At 40.2% G+C, this 22,188-nt stretch overlaps 1 protein-coding gene across 1 annotated transcript in view; it reads left to right on the top strand.

Moving 5' to 3' along the window:
- Window positions 1-916: 916 nt before the first annotated feature.
- The window catches only part of bmp2k (BMP2 inducible kinase), an 87,497-nt gene continuing 66,225 nt past the window's right edge, over window positions 917-22,188 (top strand). The window contains exon 1 of the mRNA XM_059988718.1: window positions 917-1,328. Coding sequence (XP_059844701.1) covers window positions 1,163-1,328 — 166 coding nt within the window. The 5' untranslated portion in view covers window positions 917-1,162. The remainder of the gene's footprint in view (window positions 1,329-22,188) is intronic.

The following is a 22,188-nucleotide window of genomic DNA, read 5'->3' as shown; positions in this document are numbered from 1 at the left end:
ATGAGGAGTTTTTTTTTTCACAGTGTAAGGAGGGTTAGGACACTTATTCAAAGGGGGTTGAAGCAGTCTTTGGATATTTTTAAGCAGATGTTTGATAAGCAAAGGGATGAAGTGTTTCCCCATGGTGTTAAAGAATGTGGAATTAACATTCAGCCATTAATTTAATTAAATGGTGATGTAGACTCTTGTTTCCCATGTCAGCCCGATTTCTACGTTATACTGCCAGCAAAAGTAATTCCATCTTTTCCTGCAGGCCTGTGATTTGCCATAGATATTACAAAAGAATTTTGAAAGCAACTACTACTGTAACTATGGTAGACAGCAATCAGCATACATGTTCCTGTGTCTTTCCACAAATGTTCAACTGAAATCCTTTGGCTAAAATAAACACGCATTAAATCCAAACTTCCTCAGAAATACTTTCTTTTGGCCAGAACTTGAAAGTCAGCAAAGCTTTAAAAACTAAAATGAGTGTTTTATAAAAATAGCTTTAAATTACAACTTGAAAGACGTTATAAAAAGTTTCCTTGGAAATACTGAATGGGCGCCTGTGCAATAAGCACCCATCATGTTTCTTAAGACATCATCTCGCGTGGTTACGAGAATTCTAATGACTTACTTGTTTGGTTTTGCAATGAACTTTTGTTTGTTTCAACAACTTGCAACATTAGCTCGCTTCGTTTTAACCCCCGCAGCGCGGCAAGGCCCTCCTTCTTTCGCATCACGACAGACTTGACAGCGGAACAAGCCCGACACTTTGTGCGACGGACAGTGACCCGATCCAATCAGCGTCAAGGATGTCGGCAAGGAGGTGGGAGCGGAAAAGAGCTGCCAACCAATGGGCGCAGGGCGATGGTGGGAGCTTGGCGGGCTGGACCAATTGCGGGTGAGAATACGCTGGGTAATCAGGAGAACGGACGGCCCGGGCGAAGCCCTCCCTTGTTCGGCAGCGCACGCCCCGCCCGAGCTCGCTCCGAAGTTTTTAAACGGGATGAAATCTGGAATCGTCTGAAGTGCGCGAACGCAATGCAGTTGGGGTGCTAGGGGGTGCCAAACGGTGGAAGCACGCCTCCTGCGCATTTGCCGCCGGCCCGCGCCGGACGAGGGGAAGCAACGGCACCGGACTGGCGTCGTACTACGGCAAGAAGTTGCTTCTTGAACCATGAAGAAATTCTCACGCATCTCGAAGCCTGAGGGAGCGGGATATGTTGGTGCTGGAGGCGGAGGCGGAGGCGGAGGCGGCTCGGCGGGGAGCACCGGCAACTACGTGGGCAGGGTGTTCAGCGTGGGACGTTACCAGGTGACCGTGGAGGAGTTGATCGCCGAAGGTGGGTCGGGGCGAGCGGGTCGGTCTCTGGGCAGGGTGACTGAGTGTGGTCCAGGCTTGTTTGGGGGTGGGGGTTCGTGACAGCCTTGTCACTAAACTGACCCTCGGCCTTTACTAGACAGCGCCTCATCTCCTCCCGTTCATCTCGTTGCACTCCCAAATCTCCCATTTTTATTCCCAACCTTTATTTATTTACTTGCTAACAAGTTCCATTTAAGGTCAACCGGAGTTTAAAGTGGGGTGATAGCTGACGGTGCAGATACTTTGAACTTAAGATTCAACATGTCTCTGCCATCTCTTCCTCTTTTTCTTGGTAACATTTTGCCGCTTTGTTTTTGTGTGAAACGTTATTTTAATGGTATTTTCAGTTTTTTTTAACACCCTCACGTGCAACTAAAACTTAGAAAAACTTTTACCCATTTCTGGATTGTGTGGTGGGGGTGGGCATGTGATGTGTCAGTCACTACAATAATACTATTTGGTGGCAAAATGCTTTGTGTGTTTCTTTGTACGCTCTGTTTGTTCTGAAGCCCATTAAATTTACCTTAGAAGAGTTTCTACACTTCCCTCCCTGAGAATTTAATTGCATTGTGTGACAGCCAGAAATTGACTAAGTTTGTGTTGGCACTTTTGGGTCAAGGAGCAATGCAAAAAGTGTAATTTCTTCTGTTAAATAATTGCCTTTGTAGAAATATAGTTGTTACTGCATTTCGGTACATTGTCACAATACATACAGTGACAAAGTGTATGTAACGTTGTGTTTCAATTAAATGCAAGAGCTGTTCATGAGAAATGTCACCCCAACCATATGGACATACAAAAACATGCTTTTGCACAATATTTTGGCACCCTGCTGCATAATGTGGCTGAGCTTTGTTTTGGATTAAAGTTATTTCAGTACTACCTTTTTTTTGATGCAGCATTTAGTTTATAGTTAACAAGCTACTGTGAAAACTTGTCATGCTATTCAAACTTTTGACTTTATTTCCTAATTCCATGTTGCTTGTTTTTGCTGCAGCATAAATATAGTTGTGACTGGCATTGGCATATTTGCCTCATGATACCACATTAGTCCCCACCACTGATTTCTCCTCAAGCTTTACTGGCTGACTGACCACTGTCCACGCACTTGAGTTGCAGTTCACCTACCTGCCTGCATACTTGATCACAACGCCTTCCTTAGTGACGTATACAAGTGGATTCTGGTTAAATGGGGCAACTCTTAAGAGCAAAAACTAAAAAAGAAAGTAGTAAGGATTCCCTTTGTTTATTTGGGACACTGCATCACTCAGAGCAGGAGACAGTTGCCAAACAGTTTCTAACTAGTGTCAGTTGTGTTCACTAAGTGTGTCTGACACCGTGCTTTGAGTGAACAGTTTTTAAATAGCTTTCGTTGCATGTGTTTGTGCTCATAAAACATCACAGCTTTTTGTCTCAGGTACTGAGAAATAAGCAGTAAGACGATACAGAACTGTTTTGCTCAGTGTGGTTTCAAGCACTTAAGCTTGATGATGCCAGAAATGGCTAATGAATCAATTTGACTACTTCAAATTAAGATCTGAGAATTTGAAGGTATCGACAGTCATCTTGAATGTTACATTGAGAATGAAAATTTAGACAATGTAAATGTCCTTTAGAAATGGTAGATGTTGCTGCAGTTTCCTGTTCTGTATCGCCGGCGGTATAATGTACCTGAGCCCGCGGTTCTTTGGCAGAAGTGGGCCTTGATTCTGTTCCAACTTGCGTTGCCTTCACGGTAGTAGTTTTCTTTATCTTCTGTTTGTGAGGCATAACTTGAAACAATCCGGAGTAGTTTATAAGTAACTTTTAGAAAGTATTGACGAACTTTTCTTCATTTAGACATTAATTTATTGATTTTTTACGGGGGAGCTGGGTTCCAGCGTCTCGATCCTACGTCATCACGTGACGTTCCCCGACAATGTAAATGTCGATGGGATTGTATGAAAGTATCTATTATCTACACTAGGTGTCTGCACTGATTTTGTTCATTTACAGCAATCAAAAGAACGTGCAGTGCACTCTGAGTGAATGCTTCCATCGATAACTATTTGGAACTAATACAGTTTTATAGTACTGTAATGTATTAGTTGTATTCTAATTTGTGCTGTATTTCATTTAAATACATAATTTGTCTTTTCTAGTATTTTATTTAAATACTTTTTAAACTATTTCCATGATACTTTGTCTAATTGGAGCAGCTGCTTAATTGAGAATAAATGTTCTGGCCCCAATGCATCCTAATTAGCTGGAATTCACTGTATTCTGTTAATTTTGCCCAATCAGATGAAATTTTCAATCTTGATTTTAGTCCCGCAGTCAGTTATGTTAAGCTGTCCAGGTAATGTTCTGAAATCCCTTCCACAAACCCTATGCTTTTTTTAAGATGATCTTGACCAAATTCTGCTGCACTCTAGATGTTGGTTTCTTATCGCTTTTTGTATCTTGAAATTTTTATATTAACTGTAGTGTTTTAATACGGTGTTATAATGGGATGACCTGGTTTCCACACATTGATAGGAACCTATTAAAAAAACTTAGTAATTTTCCCAACGTGATCTACCTAGATTTTTGAAGTTTTATCATCTTGAAAAACACAAAGCTTCAATGGAAATTTGTGGTTGACGATGTAGCCTGCTATCTGCGTTTTTCTGTGAAGTGGGGGGGGGGGGGGGGAATCCCTTGCATCAGCCAAGCTCACTTTGAATATCCATTCATTGGGTGTGACATCTGTTTATTTGCTGCCTCATTGGACGAGTCTTAAAGTTTCTTAAGTTTTGATTTTGGTTGCTCTCCTTTTGTGCATTTTTGTTCAGCGCATGCAAAGGGCGTAGGTATTTATGTTTTCCTCTGGTTAAATATCACAATGTTTCAGGATGAGTTTGCCTCTCATTGAGAGTAAATAGAATTTTCATATTCTTATTGATAACACATGACAATGTATTCTGAGAAGTAAAAGAACAAGGCAGACAAACTGACTAAACTGGAAACTAATAATTACTACTATAAGGATAGCTGGCTATTAGTGAACGTTTAATGCTTGACAAGTACCTGATAAATTTGAAGTTAACACCAAGACTGTGGAGCATAGTGGGCAGTGAGGAAGGCTGTTAAAGTTTGCCGTGTGATCTTGACCAGCTAGGAAAAAGGGCTGAAAAATGGTTGGTGTGATTTAATGCAGAGGTGAGCTGTTGCATTTGGGGAACACAGGCCAGGGAAAGCCTTGCACAATGGCTCTATTGTAAATTTACGAGGATGTTGCATGAACCTGAATTATAGGAGAAGGTTCATAGATTAGGACCTTATTCCCTGAAGTGCAGGAGAATGAGGGAAAATCTTAATAGGGATGTACAAAAATAATGAGGGATAAAACATACAGCTGTTTCCCCTCAGGTTGGGCAAGAGTACAGCTAAGGGTTATAGGTTTAGGGTGAAAGATTAGATATTTAAGGCACATTTGAGTGGCAGCTTTTTCAATTGGGGTGGTGGAAGGGTGGAATGAGCGGCCAGCAGAACTGATAGATATGGGTTCAGTTATCGTGGATGGAGGCCTATGGACTGGCACCAAAGTGCATGATGTTTCTATGCTGTAGTACTAACTAAAACAATTGGATCATTTTTTTACAGCACCATGTATTCTGTGTCACCCAAGTCACCATTTGCTATCATAATGCAGACATGAAATTTAGCTCTTACATTGCTGCTATTATGAATTACTACCAGGTATTGTACATATGTAAATAAATGATAGAAAAACAAGAATTCTGCAAAGTCTCGACTAGTCAATGTCTTCCCAATTCTGCTAGATTCCTCGCCTCACTGCTTGCCTTCTTACACCAGACGCTTGCACTCCCAAGTAAATTGCTTGTTGCATGGTCCTAAACTTGGACAATCATGTTTTCTATATTATGCTTGGAGATAACACCCATGTGAAATCCTGAGATCAGTGCTACTGCAGGGTTTCTGATGTGTGTCAGAATGAAGGAAGAAGTTTTGGCAAAATGGAGTAGTTTCTTTTAGTGTGTACCTCTTAAGTCATCTGCCAGAAATGTTTCCTGCAAACTCTCATCTTTTACTGTAAAGATCTGTACAGAATTTGACTGCATTCATTTGCCATTATGAGGAAGTAGCAGTGTATGTTTTTAATGAAATTTACTTGTGTATAAGGTAGTTTTTGTAGTTGTGAAACTTTATTACTTCGTGTTACACACTATGCAACTAGTACAAAACTCTGCTTTCTATTTCTGTTTTAGTTTGTCACCATTTTTATTTCCTTTGCCTTTTGGAAAAGTAACTGTTTTTGAGTGTGGATGCCATGTAGCCTCCTCCCTGATGGAAGTGGGACAAACAGTCCTTGAGCAGGGTGGGTGGGATCCTACATGATGTTACTGGCCCTGTTCTGACACCTTTCTGTTTACGTGTCCGTGATGACGAGTAGGCTGGTGCTGATAATGCATTGGGCAGTTTTGACTACCTGTTGTAGAGCCTTCCTCTGCCACAGTTGAATTTCTGAACCAAGCAGTGATGCAGCTCTGTACTGCACATCTGTAGAATAATGGAGTATGGGTGCACTGCGGATGTAAAGGGGCAGGGTGTGAGTGAAGCAAATTCTGCTAAATTCGATAACCATCTCGGTGTGGTGACATTAAGGAAAATATTATATACCTGGTGCAAGGCCTTGAGCACTGCCACCTCCTGTCTGTAGGTCGTGTCATCGTTGTCGTTGTTGATGAGGCCGACCACTGTTGTGTCACTGGTGAACCTGACAACGTGATTACTTGGGTGTTTGGCTGTGCAGTCATGTGTGAGCGGAATCTATTGCTATGGGCTCAGCGTACAGCCCCGGGGGAGGTACTTATGTTGTGGATGATGGGGAGGGAGGAACTGTTGTGCATCCTGGCCGAGGTTTGTTCGTTGTGCAAGTTCAACACCCAGTTACACAGTGGTGTATTTAGACGTTGGAGTAGGAGTTTGTTCACCAGCATCCGTGAGACAATAGCATTGAATCCCAAACTGAAAACTTGGAACAGCATTCTGACTTAAGTATCCTAGTTTTCTAGGCGTGCCAGGCCTATGGCATCTATTTGTAGAGTGGTTCTGTCAGTAAGCATATTGAGTGTCCAATCTGGCAGCAATGGAGTTTTTGATATGTGCCATTTTTAGTAATTTCAAGCACTTTATGGTGATTTGTGTCAGTGCCACCAGGCGGTAGTCATTTAGTTCTAGATTTCTTTGGTACAGGGGACAGCAGCCTAGATAGGAAGTTATGAAGATGTCACTGAGCTGGTGTGCATGCTCCCTAAGCCCTTGGCCTGGGATGTTGTCTGGCCTGTCCACCGTACAGGGTGAGCAGCACTGGCTGTAACAGTAGCAGGCATGGGAAGGACTCTGCAGAGTTCTGTTACAGACAGTGGCTGCTCACATGGGAGAGAAGCTTTCGTGGCTGGCATTGTGTTGTATGCCTTGAAGTGTGCAAAAGGGTTGTTTAGAGCATCAAGGTGGAGCTGTCACCAGTGCAATTGATGCTGTTTTTCCTTGCAGAGTCAGTAACGTCCTTGACGCCCAGCCACAAAAACCAGGAATCATTATTGGACTAGTGTTCCTGAATTTTATTTTTGTCCCCTTAATTTCTAAGTTGAGTTTTCTGCTGGCTGCTCAGAGAATTGCTCTGTCACCAGGTTTGAAGTATTGGGGGTTTTTATTTGGGAGCACACCTCGTGTCTAGTTGGGCTGTGGGATGGCCATTCTTGATGTACCAACATCATCTGCACACTTACTGATGTAGCCGGTGACAGATGAGGCATAGACCTTGAGTTCATGTCCTCAAAACTTGAGGACATGCATGCCACCATATGCAACCCTGGGATTCTTTTTCCTGCAGGCATACTCAGCAAATATACAGAATAGTAACTGAACAGGATCAATGACAGACCAGGAGCATAGAAGACAACAAACTGCAAATGCATATATAAATAGAAATAAATAATGAGCGCATGGAATAACAAGATAGACTCCTTAAAGTGAGATCAGTGGTTGTGGGAACATCTTGATAGAATGTGTAGTTATCGTCTTTTGTTCAAGAGTCTGATGTTTGAGGGTTAGTAACAGTTTTTGAATCTGAGGCTCTTGTACCTTTTGCTTGATGGCAGCAGCGAGAAAAGAGCATGGCCTGGGTGGTGAGGATTACATTGTAACCAGAGATAGATTATCCAAACTCTTCAGACAGGATATTATAAATTATATCTGACATTATGTGGATATATTTTGTACACATTCTGTACAATTGAAATAAGCTTACAAACAAGTTTTCTACAAATTCCTTCAAACCTGGTCGATTCAAACAGAAAACTGAATGAAGGTCATCAGGTTTCTTGATCCCACAGCTGATGTGCATTTTCTTTATAACCTTATCAACCTCGTGGTTTCTGTAGATGCTATTGCCAAGATTTCCTTAACTTATTGTGTTTTCTAATTGTCCAATATTTTTCACTCTTCATTTTCAACAACCCATTAGTTAAAAATATTAACCTTTTGTGTATGGTATAGTAAGTTGCTTCGAGATCAGTTTATTCCACAGGCAGATGAGCATGAAGCCCTTTCAAATGCATCAGTTTTTAAAAATGTTTTACTAATCGATTGAAAGCCTGAATTACAAAGACGCTTTGGAACTTTTCCTGATAGCTGTGGTTGGTTTGATAGGTGTGTACACAAATTACTTCTGCTGCATAACTTAGCATAGTCATGATAACTACTTTTGAAGCCTGTGATGTTTATTTGGCTGACAATGTAGCTGCTGGTTATAAGTGTTCTTTCCTGCAGTTATTGTAAATAATCTTAATTAAAGTTACCTTTAATATGTTAAGAATAATTTTAAACCATAGAGGATCATGGTTTTTACTTTAAAAAAAATAAAAAAAAAACACGAAATGCTGGCAGAACTCAGCAGGCCGGACAGCATCTATGGGAGGAGGTAGTGACGATGTTTCGGGCCGAAACCCTTCATTGGGAGTGAAGTAACATGGGATGGTCGAGGGGGGATAAGAAGTGGGGGGAGGGATAATGTAGAGAGCTGGGAAGTGATAGGCTGGAGGGAAATGGGCTAGGGGGAGGGTGGAGAATTATGTTTTCTACTTGCTGCTTTCATATTTCAGCAGCAAAAGCCAAACCAATGAGAGTGAATCCATAAGACCATAAGATTTCGGAGCAGAATTAGGCCATTTGGGCCATTGAGTCTGCTCCGCCATTTCTTCATGGCTAATCAATTTTCCCTCTCAGCCCCAATCTCCTGACTTCTGCCTGTATCCCTTCATGTCCTGACTAATCAAGAATCTATTAACCTCTGCCTTAAATGCGCCCAGTGACTTGGCCTCCAAACACTGTGGCAGCAAACTCCATAGATTCACCACCCTCTGGCTAAACAATTTCCTCCTTATCTCCATTCTAAACAGACATTCCTCTATTTTGTGGCAGTGTCCTCTGGTCTTCGACTCTCCCATCATAGGAGACATTATCTGCACATCCACTCCATTGAGGCCTTTCAATATTCGATAGGTTTCCATTGGGTCACCATTCTTCTGAATTCTAGTGAGTGGCGGCCCAGAGCTATCAAAAGCTCTTCATATGACATGTCTTTCAATTCCAGAATCACTTTCATGAACCTCCTTTGAACCCTCTTCTAAGGCATCATTAATTAAACTTTCATGGTATAGCACCTGCAACAAATGTTGTTAATGCTAATACCTAGGAGGCTGTTAAGTCCCTGGCGACATTCATGGATTTCTTCTTTGTGCCAATAGCTTCCTGTTGATACACTGTCATTCATGCAATTTCTGGATGGAGAGTCAGGAACACCATCGCACACACATGTAGAAAGATTCTTCATTACTGTTTCATAACAGTTTTGTTGACCAGTCCGAGTTGTTAGTCCTGAGCTCAAACCTTGAACCTGGAGGGTCAGTGGATCACTCTTGGTCTGGCTTCTACCCTTTGTCATGTTTGGCATGGTGACCCTACCAAGAGCTAAAGCATAAAGCCCTGACACCAGCCAACGTAGCTCTCCAGGTCATTGAGGTTTGCTAGCCTCCAAACCACAACAAGATTGTGATCCTCTTGGAGGTGTCCCTGATCACCTGTATCACATTCCCTCACTGAGAAGCTACCTCTTGGTTTTGAATCATTGATTGGACAACCTAAACAAGTAAACACTAAATGCTAGTTAATAATCATGTTGATCATGCTCTAAATTTGCAGGAACAAACAGATTAATAACAAATTGGACACCCCACTTTGGCTTGCTTGTAGACTTTTCATATTTTTACCCCTAAAAATATGGAAGGGTAGGGGTCAGCCTCTACAGAAAGTTGTGTCTTAATGGAAGCAAAATGTTTAACACTTTGTATTTGTGCATTGCATCACTACATCTAAAAAATCTCTCATGCAATGAAATCTTTTGAAGTGCAGTATGTTTACAAAAGAGACAAATGCCTCCAGAAGTCATATCTTGTGTTTTAGGAACAGCACAAGACAGCTCAGATATTGTTTTAATTAGGCCCTCTTGTAACAATAAAATGCTTTAATTCCTAAAGGAACATTGTACTTTTTATGTACTGATGGAATTACTACAATTTAGATAACTTGGATGTGACTCTTAAGTTTTAAGGCATATAGTGTTTCAAAGTGCTTAGTACATTAAAGTCATCCTATGGTTAAAGAAGATATCTACACTTTTAAAATCAAATTTGCCTGTTTTAGTGGTACTGTCATGTTGTACCTACATCAAATGGAAGCAAGTTGTGTTGACCTCAGGTCAAGAATTCCTGAACCCCTCCTTCCATTATGCACTCAAACTAATTTTTGAACTTGCAACACTGAAAGAGGGGACCGCCGGTTGGTCAACCGATTAATCCTTCTCGCTGCCCCAGACTTGGGGACCTTCCTTGTGATAGTAAGGCACTGGAGTTTGCCCCTGAAACTGTTATTTTTTTTCTCTTATCAGTTCTCCACTGTTATATTTTTATGCTGTTGGTTCTGATTTATCAGATTAACCTCTGTTCACTGAGTCTGAAGGGTTTAAGCTGGACAACGTGATACCAACCTGAATTCAATATACTAATGGACTCTCAATGGAACATAGCCCTACAATCTCAGAGATGTAAAGGGTGATGTACAGTGATCATAACCTTTTGTCCTGTTTCCAACTCCCTAAGTTTTGTTTGCACAACAAAATAAACTTATGCTGTGTTAGTTATTTCATACCATGTTATGGGCAGCAATGCGATGAGCTTCCTTTAATGATACAGCTCAGTTATTGTACCTTCTTAAATTGCTGTTCTCAAAGAGTACTGTGATCTTTGCCTTTACTTTTAGTCCACGTGTAATAACATTCACGTAGCCAGATAGGGTACATATTGGATTCTTCTGTCCCATCAATTATGCTGACCACATTGCTGTATGAGATTGAGAATTATGCATATAACTTCTATGTAACTATCCTGAGTAGAAGTTAACTGTGTTTATTGAAGCTTTTGGTGCAGATTTTAATTCTGTGTGGTGTCCAGTTGCAATTCTGTTTTTTTTTTAAAAGAGCTCTAGTAGTAACACCACTGCATTGAATCTTGCTGTACTGACAATAAAAATCTGGAATGAGAATATCATTGGTTGATTTGATAGAGTAGGGCCCCACGATAGAGGATTTATGTTCCTAGAGCACCATTCAAAATGCAATTTGCTGTAATGTGAATCCTCTTTTCACATTGAATCCTGTCCTATAAGCAGAGATAAGTTCCTAAGGGATGTTTTTCTCTTGTGTTTGGTGGGGAGGGTAATGCAAATGGACACGGCTTGTCTGAAAGAAACAATTTGTTAATTTTTATATTTGGTTATTAATGTGGAATGATAAGATTTGGATATGTCTCTTGTAGTCACTGCAGAGATCCTCCTGACAGGCTGCATTGTAGAGAGCATCATCAACCACGGCCAAATTCTCTAAATATCCCTCGACCTTTAATCCACCTCTACAAAGTCACTGAGATTTAACCCATTGCTCCATTGCTCCATCTTTCTCCATTAATCTTGATCATCACATTCCCTGGTATCCCAAAGAAAAAAATAGCTCCTGGATTAAGAGTGTGCCGCTGCTGGATTCTGAGATATCTACTTGCATGTCCTTAGACTGCAGAGGGTATGGTACAGGAGGACTTGGCTTTGACTGTCCAATGTGGTGAGATCATATCCAAGACTTGTTGCATCACAAGATTGAGTGAATAAAAAAAAATTATATTTGTTGCTTATTTCACATTTTGTTAATTTGTGTTTAGTGATAGCCAATTTTATTCAGTTTGGAAACTTTAGGTCATGATTTATGAATTTGTTAAAGATGAATTCCTGTAATAGTTGTAATATGGGGGTCATCTGTAATAATAATAGAATTGGCTTTTTTCCCCCGGGACTTAATTTGTTCATTTGTGGACTGTGATGACGGTTATATTCACTGAGTAAGGATATATAGTCATCAAAAGAATTAATATTAGTGATTTAACTAATAATTCTATATTGGATTTTATTTACAGCTTTATTGATTTTATTTAAGTGCTATTGCGGCATTGAATGAAGCTTGTTGAATGATATGATTGTATTCCTGGAAAAATCTACATCTGAATTTTAATTATTTTGACATACGAAGTCAATGATCTCTTTGTATTTCTTCTTGCTTCCATTTTGGTTCTGTGAGCTAGGAGGTGACTGAGGGTTAAGAGGAAACTCCAAAATCTTTTACAGATGTAGTAGGAAGCGACTCACTCAATTGACAGATGGATAATTTGAAGCACTGCACTCCTTCCAATACTTTTGTTGGGCTTCTGTTTACTCCCATTTCTGTAATCTATGGGTGAAGAAAGGAAGAGTCTGCACAGCTTTGGAAAAGAGATCTTGTCTGTATCCCAGAGAAACATAAACTTAGCCTCATCGGCAGTGGAAGTACAAATATAACCTTTGGCTAAGCATAATTGGTAAGGATGGAGAGGTGAAGACTAACTCTAATCGGAGTCACCTACTGATAAGAAGCTTGATGATGTGGTCATAATCAAAATCTTGATTTGTCAGCGAGATAAGTGGAAGGCATTACCCAACCTTCTGTCCAAGTACTGGAACCAGCCAGAGCAGGGGTGTCAAACTCGTTTTAGGTCACGGGCCGGATTGGGCAAAATGCAGCTTCAGGCGGGCCGGATCAGTCGGGCACGTGCGAACGCAGCTTTCATTGCCTCCGTTTTTTCAGCCTGTTCTCATGTGTCTCAGTCTCTGCTATAACTACAAAGTGTTTCACTTCACAAATTCCATTTCTTATGAAGAAGACTGCTGAGCAAGCATTATTTTTATGATTGGTATTAACTTACAATCATAGGCTTCATATCGCCGGGCCATTAATAATTAAAATAATAGATCTATCTAAAATGATCTCGCGGGCCGGATATAATTGTATGCTGGGCCGGATATGGCCCGCGGGCCTTGAGTTTGACACCTATGGGCTAGATTATATCTCAATGTTACCATTCTACTGATTTTTTTGCATAATCAAATGGATAAATAAAACGAAGGCTTGCTTGTGGAAAAGATAGTACTTCTAGTCAATCAGATCACTTAATATTATCACTCCATTCATGAGGGTGTTGACAGCACTGATATTTGTTGTCCAGAGTGAATTGCCCCAAAATAGGCATGTAAAAGTTGAGAGCATTTCTTGTTCTGGCATTGGGTAGGAATAAAATTGGATTATAATGTGTAAGAAGGCAGGTTTGTTTTATTTTATATCTCATGATAGAATTCAAACCTCTGATTCTGGAGGAGTAATCAGAAGTTTGTTTACCAGGTTGATAACTTGACCAGTACACTATTGTACCCATGTTTAAGGATAGCTGCAATTACATTTACAATGTCTGAAATTCATATTTCAAATTTGCTTTTTTGTTTCTATGTTGCAGTGGTGCTGGGAAGTTTGAGAACTCTGTAGAATTTTCTGTTTCTGCATAAGTATGACCTAAAATGTGATGAGATCTCCACGTAAGTCCTAAAACTAGATAAAGTGAACTCAATTAAATAAATAACACAAAAACATTATACTCTTTAATTTATTTATTGAGAAAACTGATCCAATATTAGATACTTTTTTGGGGAAAAGTATGTGAACCTTTGCTTTCAGTAACTGGTGTGACCCCTTTGTACAGCAATAACTTCAACCAAATGTTTCTGGAAATTGTTGATCAGTCCTGCATACTGGCTTGGAGGAATTTTAGGCCATTCCTCCTTACAAAGACTGTTTCACTGACCACCTACGCTCTGTCCGCCAGAGAAAGCAGGATCTCCCAGTGGCCACACATTTTAATTCCACGTCCCATTCCCATTCTGATATGTCTATCCATGTCCTCCTCTACTGTCAAGATGAAGCCACACTCAGGTTGGAGGAACAACACCTTATGTGCCGGCTGGGCAGCCTCCAACCTGATGGCATGAACATTGACTTCTCTAACTTCTGTTAATGCCCCTCCTTCCCTTCTTATCCCATCCCTGATATATTTAGCTTTCTCCCCCCCTTTTTTTTGTCTCTCTTTCTGCCCATCACTCTGCCTGTTCTTCATCTCCCTCTGGCGTTCCCCTCCCTCTTTCTTTCTCCTTGGGCTTCCCGTCCCGTGATCCTTTCCCTTCTCCAGCTCTGTATATCTTTTGCCAATCACCTTTCTGGCTCTCAGCTTCATTCCACCCCCCTCCGGTCTTCTCCTATCATTTTGCATTTTCCCCACCCTCTCCTACTTTCAAATCTCTTATTATCTTTCCTTTCAGTTAGTCCTGACGAAGGGTCTCGGCTGGAAACATTGACAGCGCTTCTCCTGAAAGATGCTGCCTGACCTGCTGCATTCCACCAGCATTTTGTGTGCGTTGCTTGAATTTCCAGCATCTGCAGATTTCCTCATATTTGCTTCAACTCTGGGATGTTTATGGGCTTCCTTGCACGAACTCTTGCTTCAGATTCCACAACATTTCTGTAGGATTAAGGTCAGGATTTTGACTGGGCAATTCCAAAACACGTATTTTCTTTTTTATAAACCATTCTGTTTTTGATTTGCTGTTATCTCTCAGATCATTGTCTTGGGGCATTATTAAACTTCTATTAAGCTTCAGGTGACAGACTACTACCTTGGCATTCTCCTGTAAAACGTCAAGATACGATTTTGAATTCATTGTTCCCTCAATGATTGCAAGCTATCCAGGCCCTGAAGCAGCAGAGTAGCCTCAAACCATGATACACTTTCCACCATGCTTCACAGTTGGAATGAGGGTTTGCTTTTGGTGTGCAGTGCCCTTTTTCCTCCAGAAATAGCAATGTGCAATACTGCCAAAAACTTCAACTTTTGTGTCCTCTATCCACAGAACATTGTACCAGAAGCATTGTAGAACATTCGGGTAGTCTTGCAAACTTGAGATGTCAGCAAAATTTTTTTGGAGAACAGTGGTGTTTCTTCTGTGGTGTCCTTCCATGAAGACCATTCTATTCAGTGTTTTTCTTATAGTGGACACATGAACAGAGGTTTTAGCAAGTTCTAGAGATTTCTACAGGTCTTTTGCTGTTGCCTTTGGGATCTTTTTCACCTCCTTCACCATTGCATGTTGTGTTCTTGGTGTGATCTTTGCAGGACACCCACTCCTAGGAGAGTGACAACAGTACTTAGTTCCCTTCATTTATAGACAGTTTCTCTCACTGTGGACTGATGAACACTCAGGTCTTTAGACATGCTTTTGTAGCCTTTTCCAGCTTCATGCATCTCTACAGTTCTAAGGTCCTCTAAAAGTTGTTTTGATGGAGGCATGGTACACATAAACAGATCTTTCTTGCGAGGAGCAGGTTCTGTCAGCAACCTGACTTTGTACATCTTTTTTTTTTATTGGGCAGGGCACCTCTGCAACCCACACCTCCAATCTCATCTCATAGATTGGAACACCTGACTCCAAATAGCTTTTGTAGAAGGCATTACCCCAGAGGTTCACATACTTTTTCCAACAAATACATGTAATGTTGGATCATTTTTCTCAATGTAAATGAACAAGTATAATGTTTTTTGTGTTATTTATTAAATTGGGCTTTCTTAATCTACTTTTAGGACTTGTATGAAGATCTGATCACATTTTAGGTTTTATTTATGCAGAAACAGAAAATTCTACAGGGTTCACAAACTTTCTAGTACCACTGTAGGTGATGATGAATGATTTTGAAGATGCTGTAAGTGGGCTGTCAGGTTGTTTCACATACAGTTATTGATAGTTTTACATTTGCTAAATATTGTCCAAAAGACCTTTAGAATTCTGTTTGCAAGCACCTCATTAAGATCTTGTATTTATTTTTACCATAAATAAAATAACAGTATATAGGCAGGGTTGTACAGGTCAATAAAATGATATAGTGATGGTTTAAAATTCTGGACTAGTAACATTGAGTCATATACTGTACCTCTGGTGCTTTGTATCCATATGCCATAATGCTAGCTGAGGAATTAAAATTCTACTAAAGAAATAATTTGCTATTTCAGAAGAAAAAAATATTTGGCGCCATTAAACCTAGGCATGAAATCCTAGATTTTTGCTCCAAAATGTAGTCTTCAGGCAGTGGAAAATTTGGATATGAGTTGTGGTCAGAAGCTACTGCAGCCAACTTATTCCACCATTGATTGAACTCCCTACCAAGCCTGGACTCTCCAGGGTAGGAAAAAACTTGTCTTAAGCTTACAATTATTATTATAATTTTTTTTTTGAAGGATGTGGTTGAATGTTTGAAGGTGCTATACTCTGCAATCATGTCTGAGAAGTGTTTCTCCAGAATTTGCATTTTCATGGTTACATTATTATTGTGTTCGGCCCATTTTATAAAGATTAAGCAGCTTGTAATTGAATTCCTGATGATTATTCCATTTGAATGTTGATCAAGTTCAGTACTCCAGAGAGTATAAGTTTCAAGCAACTAAAAATGTCTACTTCAGGTAATATTTAAAGTATCCATAGTATGTTAAGTGGATTAAAAGATCTGCAATATGATTTATGCTCTTTAGTTAGTTCCTGGATCATTGCCCTGAGAAACCTTGTTCTGTCAAGCTATGGTCAAATAATCTAATCAGATATCTTTTGCTGTATAAAATTATCACCAGATGTTAGCTTCAAAAGTAATGCATTATTGTATAAAACCCTCTGTAAATCCATCAAGTTCTTCATTCTGCACCTCCTGTAGAATAAGTTGATGTTGATGTATTAATCTCCTGCAGTCTTTTTGTAACTAGAGTGAAAACAGTATTACTTTTGCATGTAGATAGGAAACTGATAATAAAAACCTGCTTTACACTTTGTTTGAGAGATGCCCTTAGTAGTGGTTTTGCCAGAATTCCCAGGATTCTGGAAGTATCCTAGCAGAATGGAGAACTACAAATGCAGGGGCAGGGGACATCAGAAAACTAGGCCATCTGTCAGTGAGAAGATGCTGGATTCCTTTGAATAACAAAGTTCAGAAAATCAGTTTAGTTTTACGAAAAGGATGACGTGCTTGACAAGTTTATTCAAATTCTTTGATGTATCACACAGGTTAGATTTTTAAAAAAAGTGTAGACTCCGGGCCTTTGGATTTCTGAGGGGAAAAAAATAAGGTGCCATAGCTTCCTGTACAAAGTAAGAGCTCATATGCATTAGCTATAATATATTAGCCTGAATAACAAAATTGTTCTACAGAGCCAGTTGGATGTCCTTGATTGCAGGTAGAGAAAATAATTATGAGAATATTAGATTATTCTCCCAAGTTTTGAGGAGTGTGGTGGTCAGATTAAATATAAAAGTAGAAAAGTCTTGCTTAACTTCAGAGCAACACCATATTTAGTGTACTCTACGGTTTTGAGGGATGTACCTATGGTGGAGGTAGTTCAGACAAGTTTTGCTGGGTTGATTCATGAGGTGGTTGCTGTCTTGTGATAAATAGTTGAATGTTTTGCATCTATATTTATTTGCATTTAAAGTGCAAGGTGTCCACATTAGAATGGTAGAAATCCGCAGCTTGTCCTTTTCCTCTACACTCTTTCAAACTTCACCTTTTTAAAGTCTATGTATTAGAATCATGTTTATTATCACTGGCATGTGACATGAAATTTGTTAACTTAGCAGCAGTTCAATGCAATACATAATGTAGAAGGAAAAGAAAATAAATAAGTAAATCTTATTCAGTATACTTTATATAGTATAGTTGCATAGACTAGATTAAAAATTGTGCATAAAACAGAAATGCTATATATTGGGGAGCGGGGAGTGAGGTACTGTTCATGGGTTCAATGTCCATTTAGGAATCGGATGGCAGAGGGGAAAAAGCTGTTCCTGAATTGCTGAGTGTGTGCCTTCAGGCTTCTGTACCTCCTCCCTGATGGTAACAGTGAGAAAAGGGCATGCCCTGGGTGCTGTAGGTCCGTAATAATGGACACTGCCTTTCTGAGACACCGCTCCTTGGAGGCTACTACCCAAGATGGAGCAGACTAAATTTACAACCCTCTTCAGGTTCTTTTGGTCCTGTGCAGAAGTTACCCCCCCCCCCCCCCCATACCAGACAGTGATGCAGCCTATCAGAATGCTCTCCAAAGTACATTTATAGAAGTTTCTGAGTGTATTTGTTGACATATCAAATCTCTTCAAACTTCTAGTGAAGTATAGCCACTGTCTACCTTTATAACTACATCGATATGATGGGACTAGGTTGGATCCTCAGAGATCTTGACACCCAGGAACTTGAAGCTGCGCACTTTCTCCACTTCTGATCCTTTTAAGGATTGGTATGTGTTCCTTTGTCTTACCCTTCCTGAAGTCTACAATCAGCTCTTTCGTCTTACTGAAATTGAGTGCCAGGTTGTTGCTGCAGCACCACTCCACGAGTTGGCATATCTCACAATGGTTGTATCATCAGCAAATTTATAGATGGTATTTGAGCTATGCCTAGCCACACAGTCATGGGTATACAGAGAGTAGAGCAGTGGATTAAGCACACACCCCTGAGGTGCACTAGCGTTGATTGTCAGCGAGGAAGAGATGTTACCACCAACTCGCACAGATTGTGGTCTTTTGGTTAGGAAGTTGAGGATCCAGTTGCAGAGGGAGGTACAGAGGCCCAGGTTCTGCAACTTCTCAATCAGGATTTTGGAAATGGTAGTATTGAATGCTGAGCTATAGTCGATTAACAGCATCCTGATGTAGGTGTTTGTGTTGTCTAGGTGGTCTAAAACCACGTGGAGAGCCATTGAGATTGCATCTGCTGTTGGCCTATTGTGGCAATAGGCAAATTGCAATGGCTCCAAGGTCCTTGTGAGGCAGGAGTTCAGTCTAGTCATGACTAACCTTTCAAAGCATTTCATCACTGTCATGTGAGTGCTACTGGGCGATAGTAATTAAGGCAGCTCACATTATTCTTCTTGGGCACTGGTATAATTTTTGCCTTATTGAAGCAAGTGGGAACTTCTGCCTGTAGCAGGGAGAGGTTGGAAATGTTCTTGAATACTCCCGCTAGTTGGTTGGCACAGGTTTTCAGAGTCTTACCAGGTACTCCATCGGGACTTACTGCCATATGAGGCTTCACTTTAAAGACAAGCTAACATCGGCCTCTAAGACAAGAGGTCACAAGGTCATCAGGTGCAGCAGGGATCTTCACAGCTGTAGTTGTATTCTCCCTTTCAAAGTGGGCTTAGTTCACCTGGTAGTGAAGCATCACTGCCATTCATGCTATTGGGTTTCTCTTTGTAGGAAGTAATGTCTTGCAAGCCCTGCCAGAGATGTCGTGCATCCGATGTCGCCTTCAACCTAGTTCAAAATTGTCTCTTTGCCTTGAAATAGCCCTCCGCAAATCATACTTGGTTTTCTGGTACAAGACTGGATCAACAGACTTGAATGCCACAGATCTAGTCTTCAGCAGACAACATACCTCCTGGTTCATCCACAGCTTTTGGTTTGGGAATGTGCAGTAAGTCTTTGTAGGCACACACTCATCCACACAGGTTTTAATGAAGTGGGTAATAACTGCAGCATTCTCATCCAGGTTCGAAGATGAATCCCTGAAAACAGTCCAGTCCACAAATTCAAAGCAGTTCTGTAGGCACTCCTGTGCTTCCCTTGCCCATAACTTCTTGGTCCTCACTACTGGTGCTGCAGTCTTCAGTCTCTGCCTATATTCAGGAAGTAGAAGTGCAGCCAGGTGATCAGACTTCTTGAAGTGAGGGCGTGGAATAGCACTGTAGGCATTCTTGATGGTGGTATAGCCTCTGGTATTGCAAGTGGTCTTTTGATGGTAATTGATTAGTGATTTTTTTTTCAGACTGGCCTGGTTAAAATCTCCCAAAACAATGGTGAAGGCATTAGGATGCACTGATTCATGCACGTCTAATTTATTTTGAAGTTACTGTTATATTGGCTATGCAGCCAGTGAATTCTTGTTCGTTATAACTGAACTTTCACCTCTTCATTCACTTACTAATGATCTTAAGCCATCCTGTGAGGGTAGAAACTGAGGTATTTAGTCTTGTTAACAATTTCAGGAGTGCATTCTCGGTTTCCAATGTTTGGTATTGCAGATCCTTAATGTGCAAGATTTGTAACACATTATTTTGGCATGCAAAAATGACAAGTAATTTGGAAGCAAAATAGGATGTTATCCAATGTTATGAGAGAAGATTAAGCAAAGTGTCAGTCTACTTTGTCATTTGCATGAGTACATGCATGTGCAGGTGTAATGAAAAACTTTGTTACCGCAGTATCACAGCCAGATTGCATCATATAAGCAAGAAAAACATAAATATATCATAACTTGTATGCATTTATTTTACAAACAACAGAATTAGAAGAAAAAAAAGTATTTTAGTGCAAAACAATGTTATCTCCTGATTAAGATTTTTGATGCTATATCTGAGGACATTGTCCTTAAATTAGAGGTTCTCCTATCCTAGTGGGATATGTTCTGGGCTTTAAAGGAATCCTGTGAGTTTGCATGTGTTGAGAAAACTGTTAGCAGTCATAGGCTAAATTTATGTATTTTGTGAACTTTGCTAGCCGGACTGCATCTTTCAGAAAGGCCACCATACCAACTGCAAGTTCTGGATTTTTTTTACAGCTGGTTAAAGAATTTCAAGTTTGCAAAAAAAAAACCTAGGTTCGTATTTGGTTATTTTTATTAGATTTAATTCTTTCAAGTTGGGCTTTGCTTCACTATCTGTAGATTTAATTGTGTTTCTGAATCATAACTGCTAATGTTTGGAGCCCAATTCTAATGGGAGTCAAAGTGAGAATCAGGAAACAAGTTAACTGGTTGATTGAATGCTTATGCGACAATAACAGGTGATGACTGACATCGTGCTTGTTTGTCTTGATACATGTTTGGATTCAGCAAATATACCATCAGTTCCATAAACTGAATAATTTGGGGATTTGCACAGTATTTTGGGCAGCCTGGGTATTTTATATATTTTGTTTAAATGGATATTTTTTGTCTTTTAGTATGTTGTAAAAAAGAGCAAATCTTAGATTTCTACACATTCATTTTCCAAAATATTAAATGTTAGAGATTTTTGTATTTCATTAAAGAAAGTAACATCAAGTAATAGACCACTTTTCAAATTTTAAAAAAACTTGGATTACTTTGTAGGTGTATACCACAGTGCATAATTAAACAAAGGTAATAAATAAGTGCTAATGATCAATGTCATAATGAGCTGAATGAACTAAAACTGAAATCATTGTGGAAGGAATCAAATTGGGTAAAGGACAACCATATTAAAAGGTGAGGATGTGGCCGATGTGACAGTTTAACTTTCAGGTCGTCAATTCTTACACCATGGCAGAAGTGAGCATAGCAACAAGATCCTGCATCAGCAAAGTCTCACCCAGGCAGAAATTTCATGGCAGGCAGGAGTTTCAAGATGTGCTGGCCTTGCTTTCCTGAAGAAGCACAAAGAAATGGGTAAGGTTGAGGACCAAAAACACAGTGGTCAGCCATTAAAACTGGGTGCAGCAAATGAGAGATGCATCAAACTAATGTCCCTTCTAAATCTGAAGAAGTCCAGCACTACTGTCAACTCTGAACTCACAGAAACTACTGGACTGCTCCTCTGCAGTCTGGAGATGTGCAAGAGTTGCTGCCAAAAAGCCATTCTCTGAAATGGAAACAAAGCCAAGAGACTCACCTACCCACAAAAACACAAGGACTGGGGTGCTGAATAATGGCAGCAAGAGCTCTGTTCCAATGAGTCACAATTTGAACATTTTGGATCGAACAGGAGGCAGTTTGCCTGTAAAAGAACTGGAGAGTGCTACACAGATGTATCTGTAGCCAATAGTGAAGCATGGTAGAGATTGCCTGCAGGTTTGGGCTGCTTTTCTGCTAATGGAGTTGGTGATCTAGTCAGAATTAATGGAATCTTCAATGTTGCAAAGTACAAACAAATTCTCATTCATCATTCAATACTATCAGGTAGGGGTCTGATCGGTCCCAACTTCATTCTGCAGCAGGACAATGAGCTCCAATACAAGCCAAGATAATAAAGAACTATCTTCAGTGAAAAGAACAACAAGGAGTTCTGCAACAGATGGTGTGGCCTCCACAGAACAACCTTCATCTCAAACATCATTGAGGCTGTCTGGGACTATTTAGAGAGACAGATGCAAGCGAGACAGCTAAGGTCTGCAGAGAACTGTGGCAAGTTCTCATAGATGCTTGGAACAGCTTACCAGCCAATTTCTTACAAAACGGTGCAACTGTGTACTTAAGAGAATTGATGCAGGGTGGCCACAACAAATAC

Source organism: Hypanus sabinus, chromosome 14 (assembly GCF_030144855.1).
Source record: "Hypanus sabinus isolate sHypSab1 chromosome 14, sHypSab1.hap1, whole genome shotgun sequence".
NCBI lineage: Eukaryota > Metazoa > Chordata > Chondrichthyes > Myliobatiformes > Dasyatidae > Hypanus > Hypanus sabinus.
This window is presented reverse-complemented; position numbering and strand designations above follow the sequence as displayed.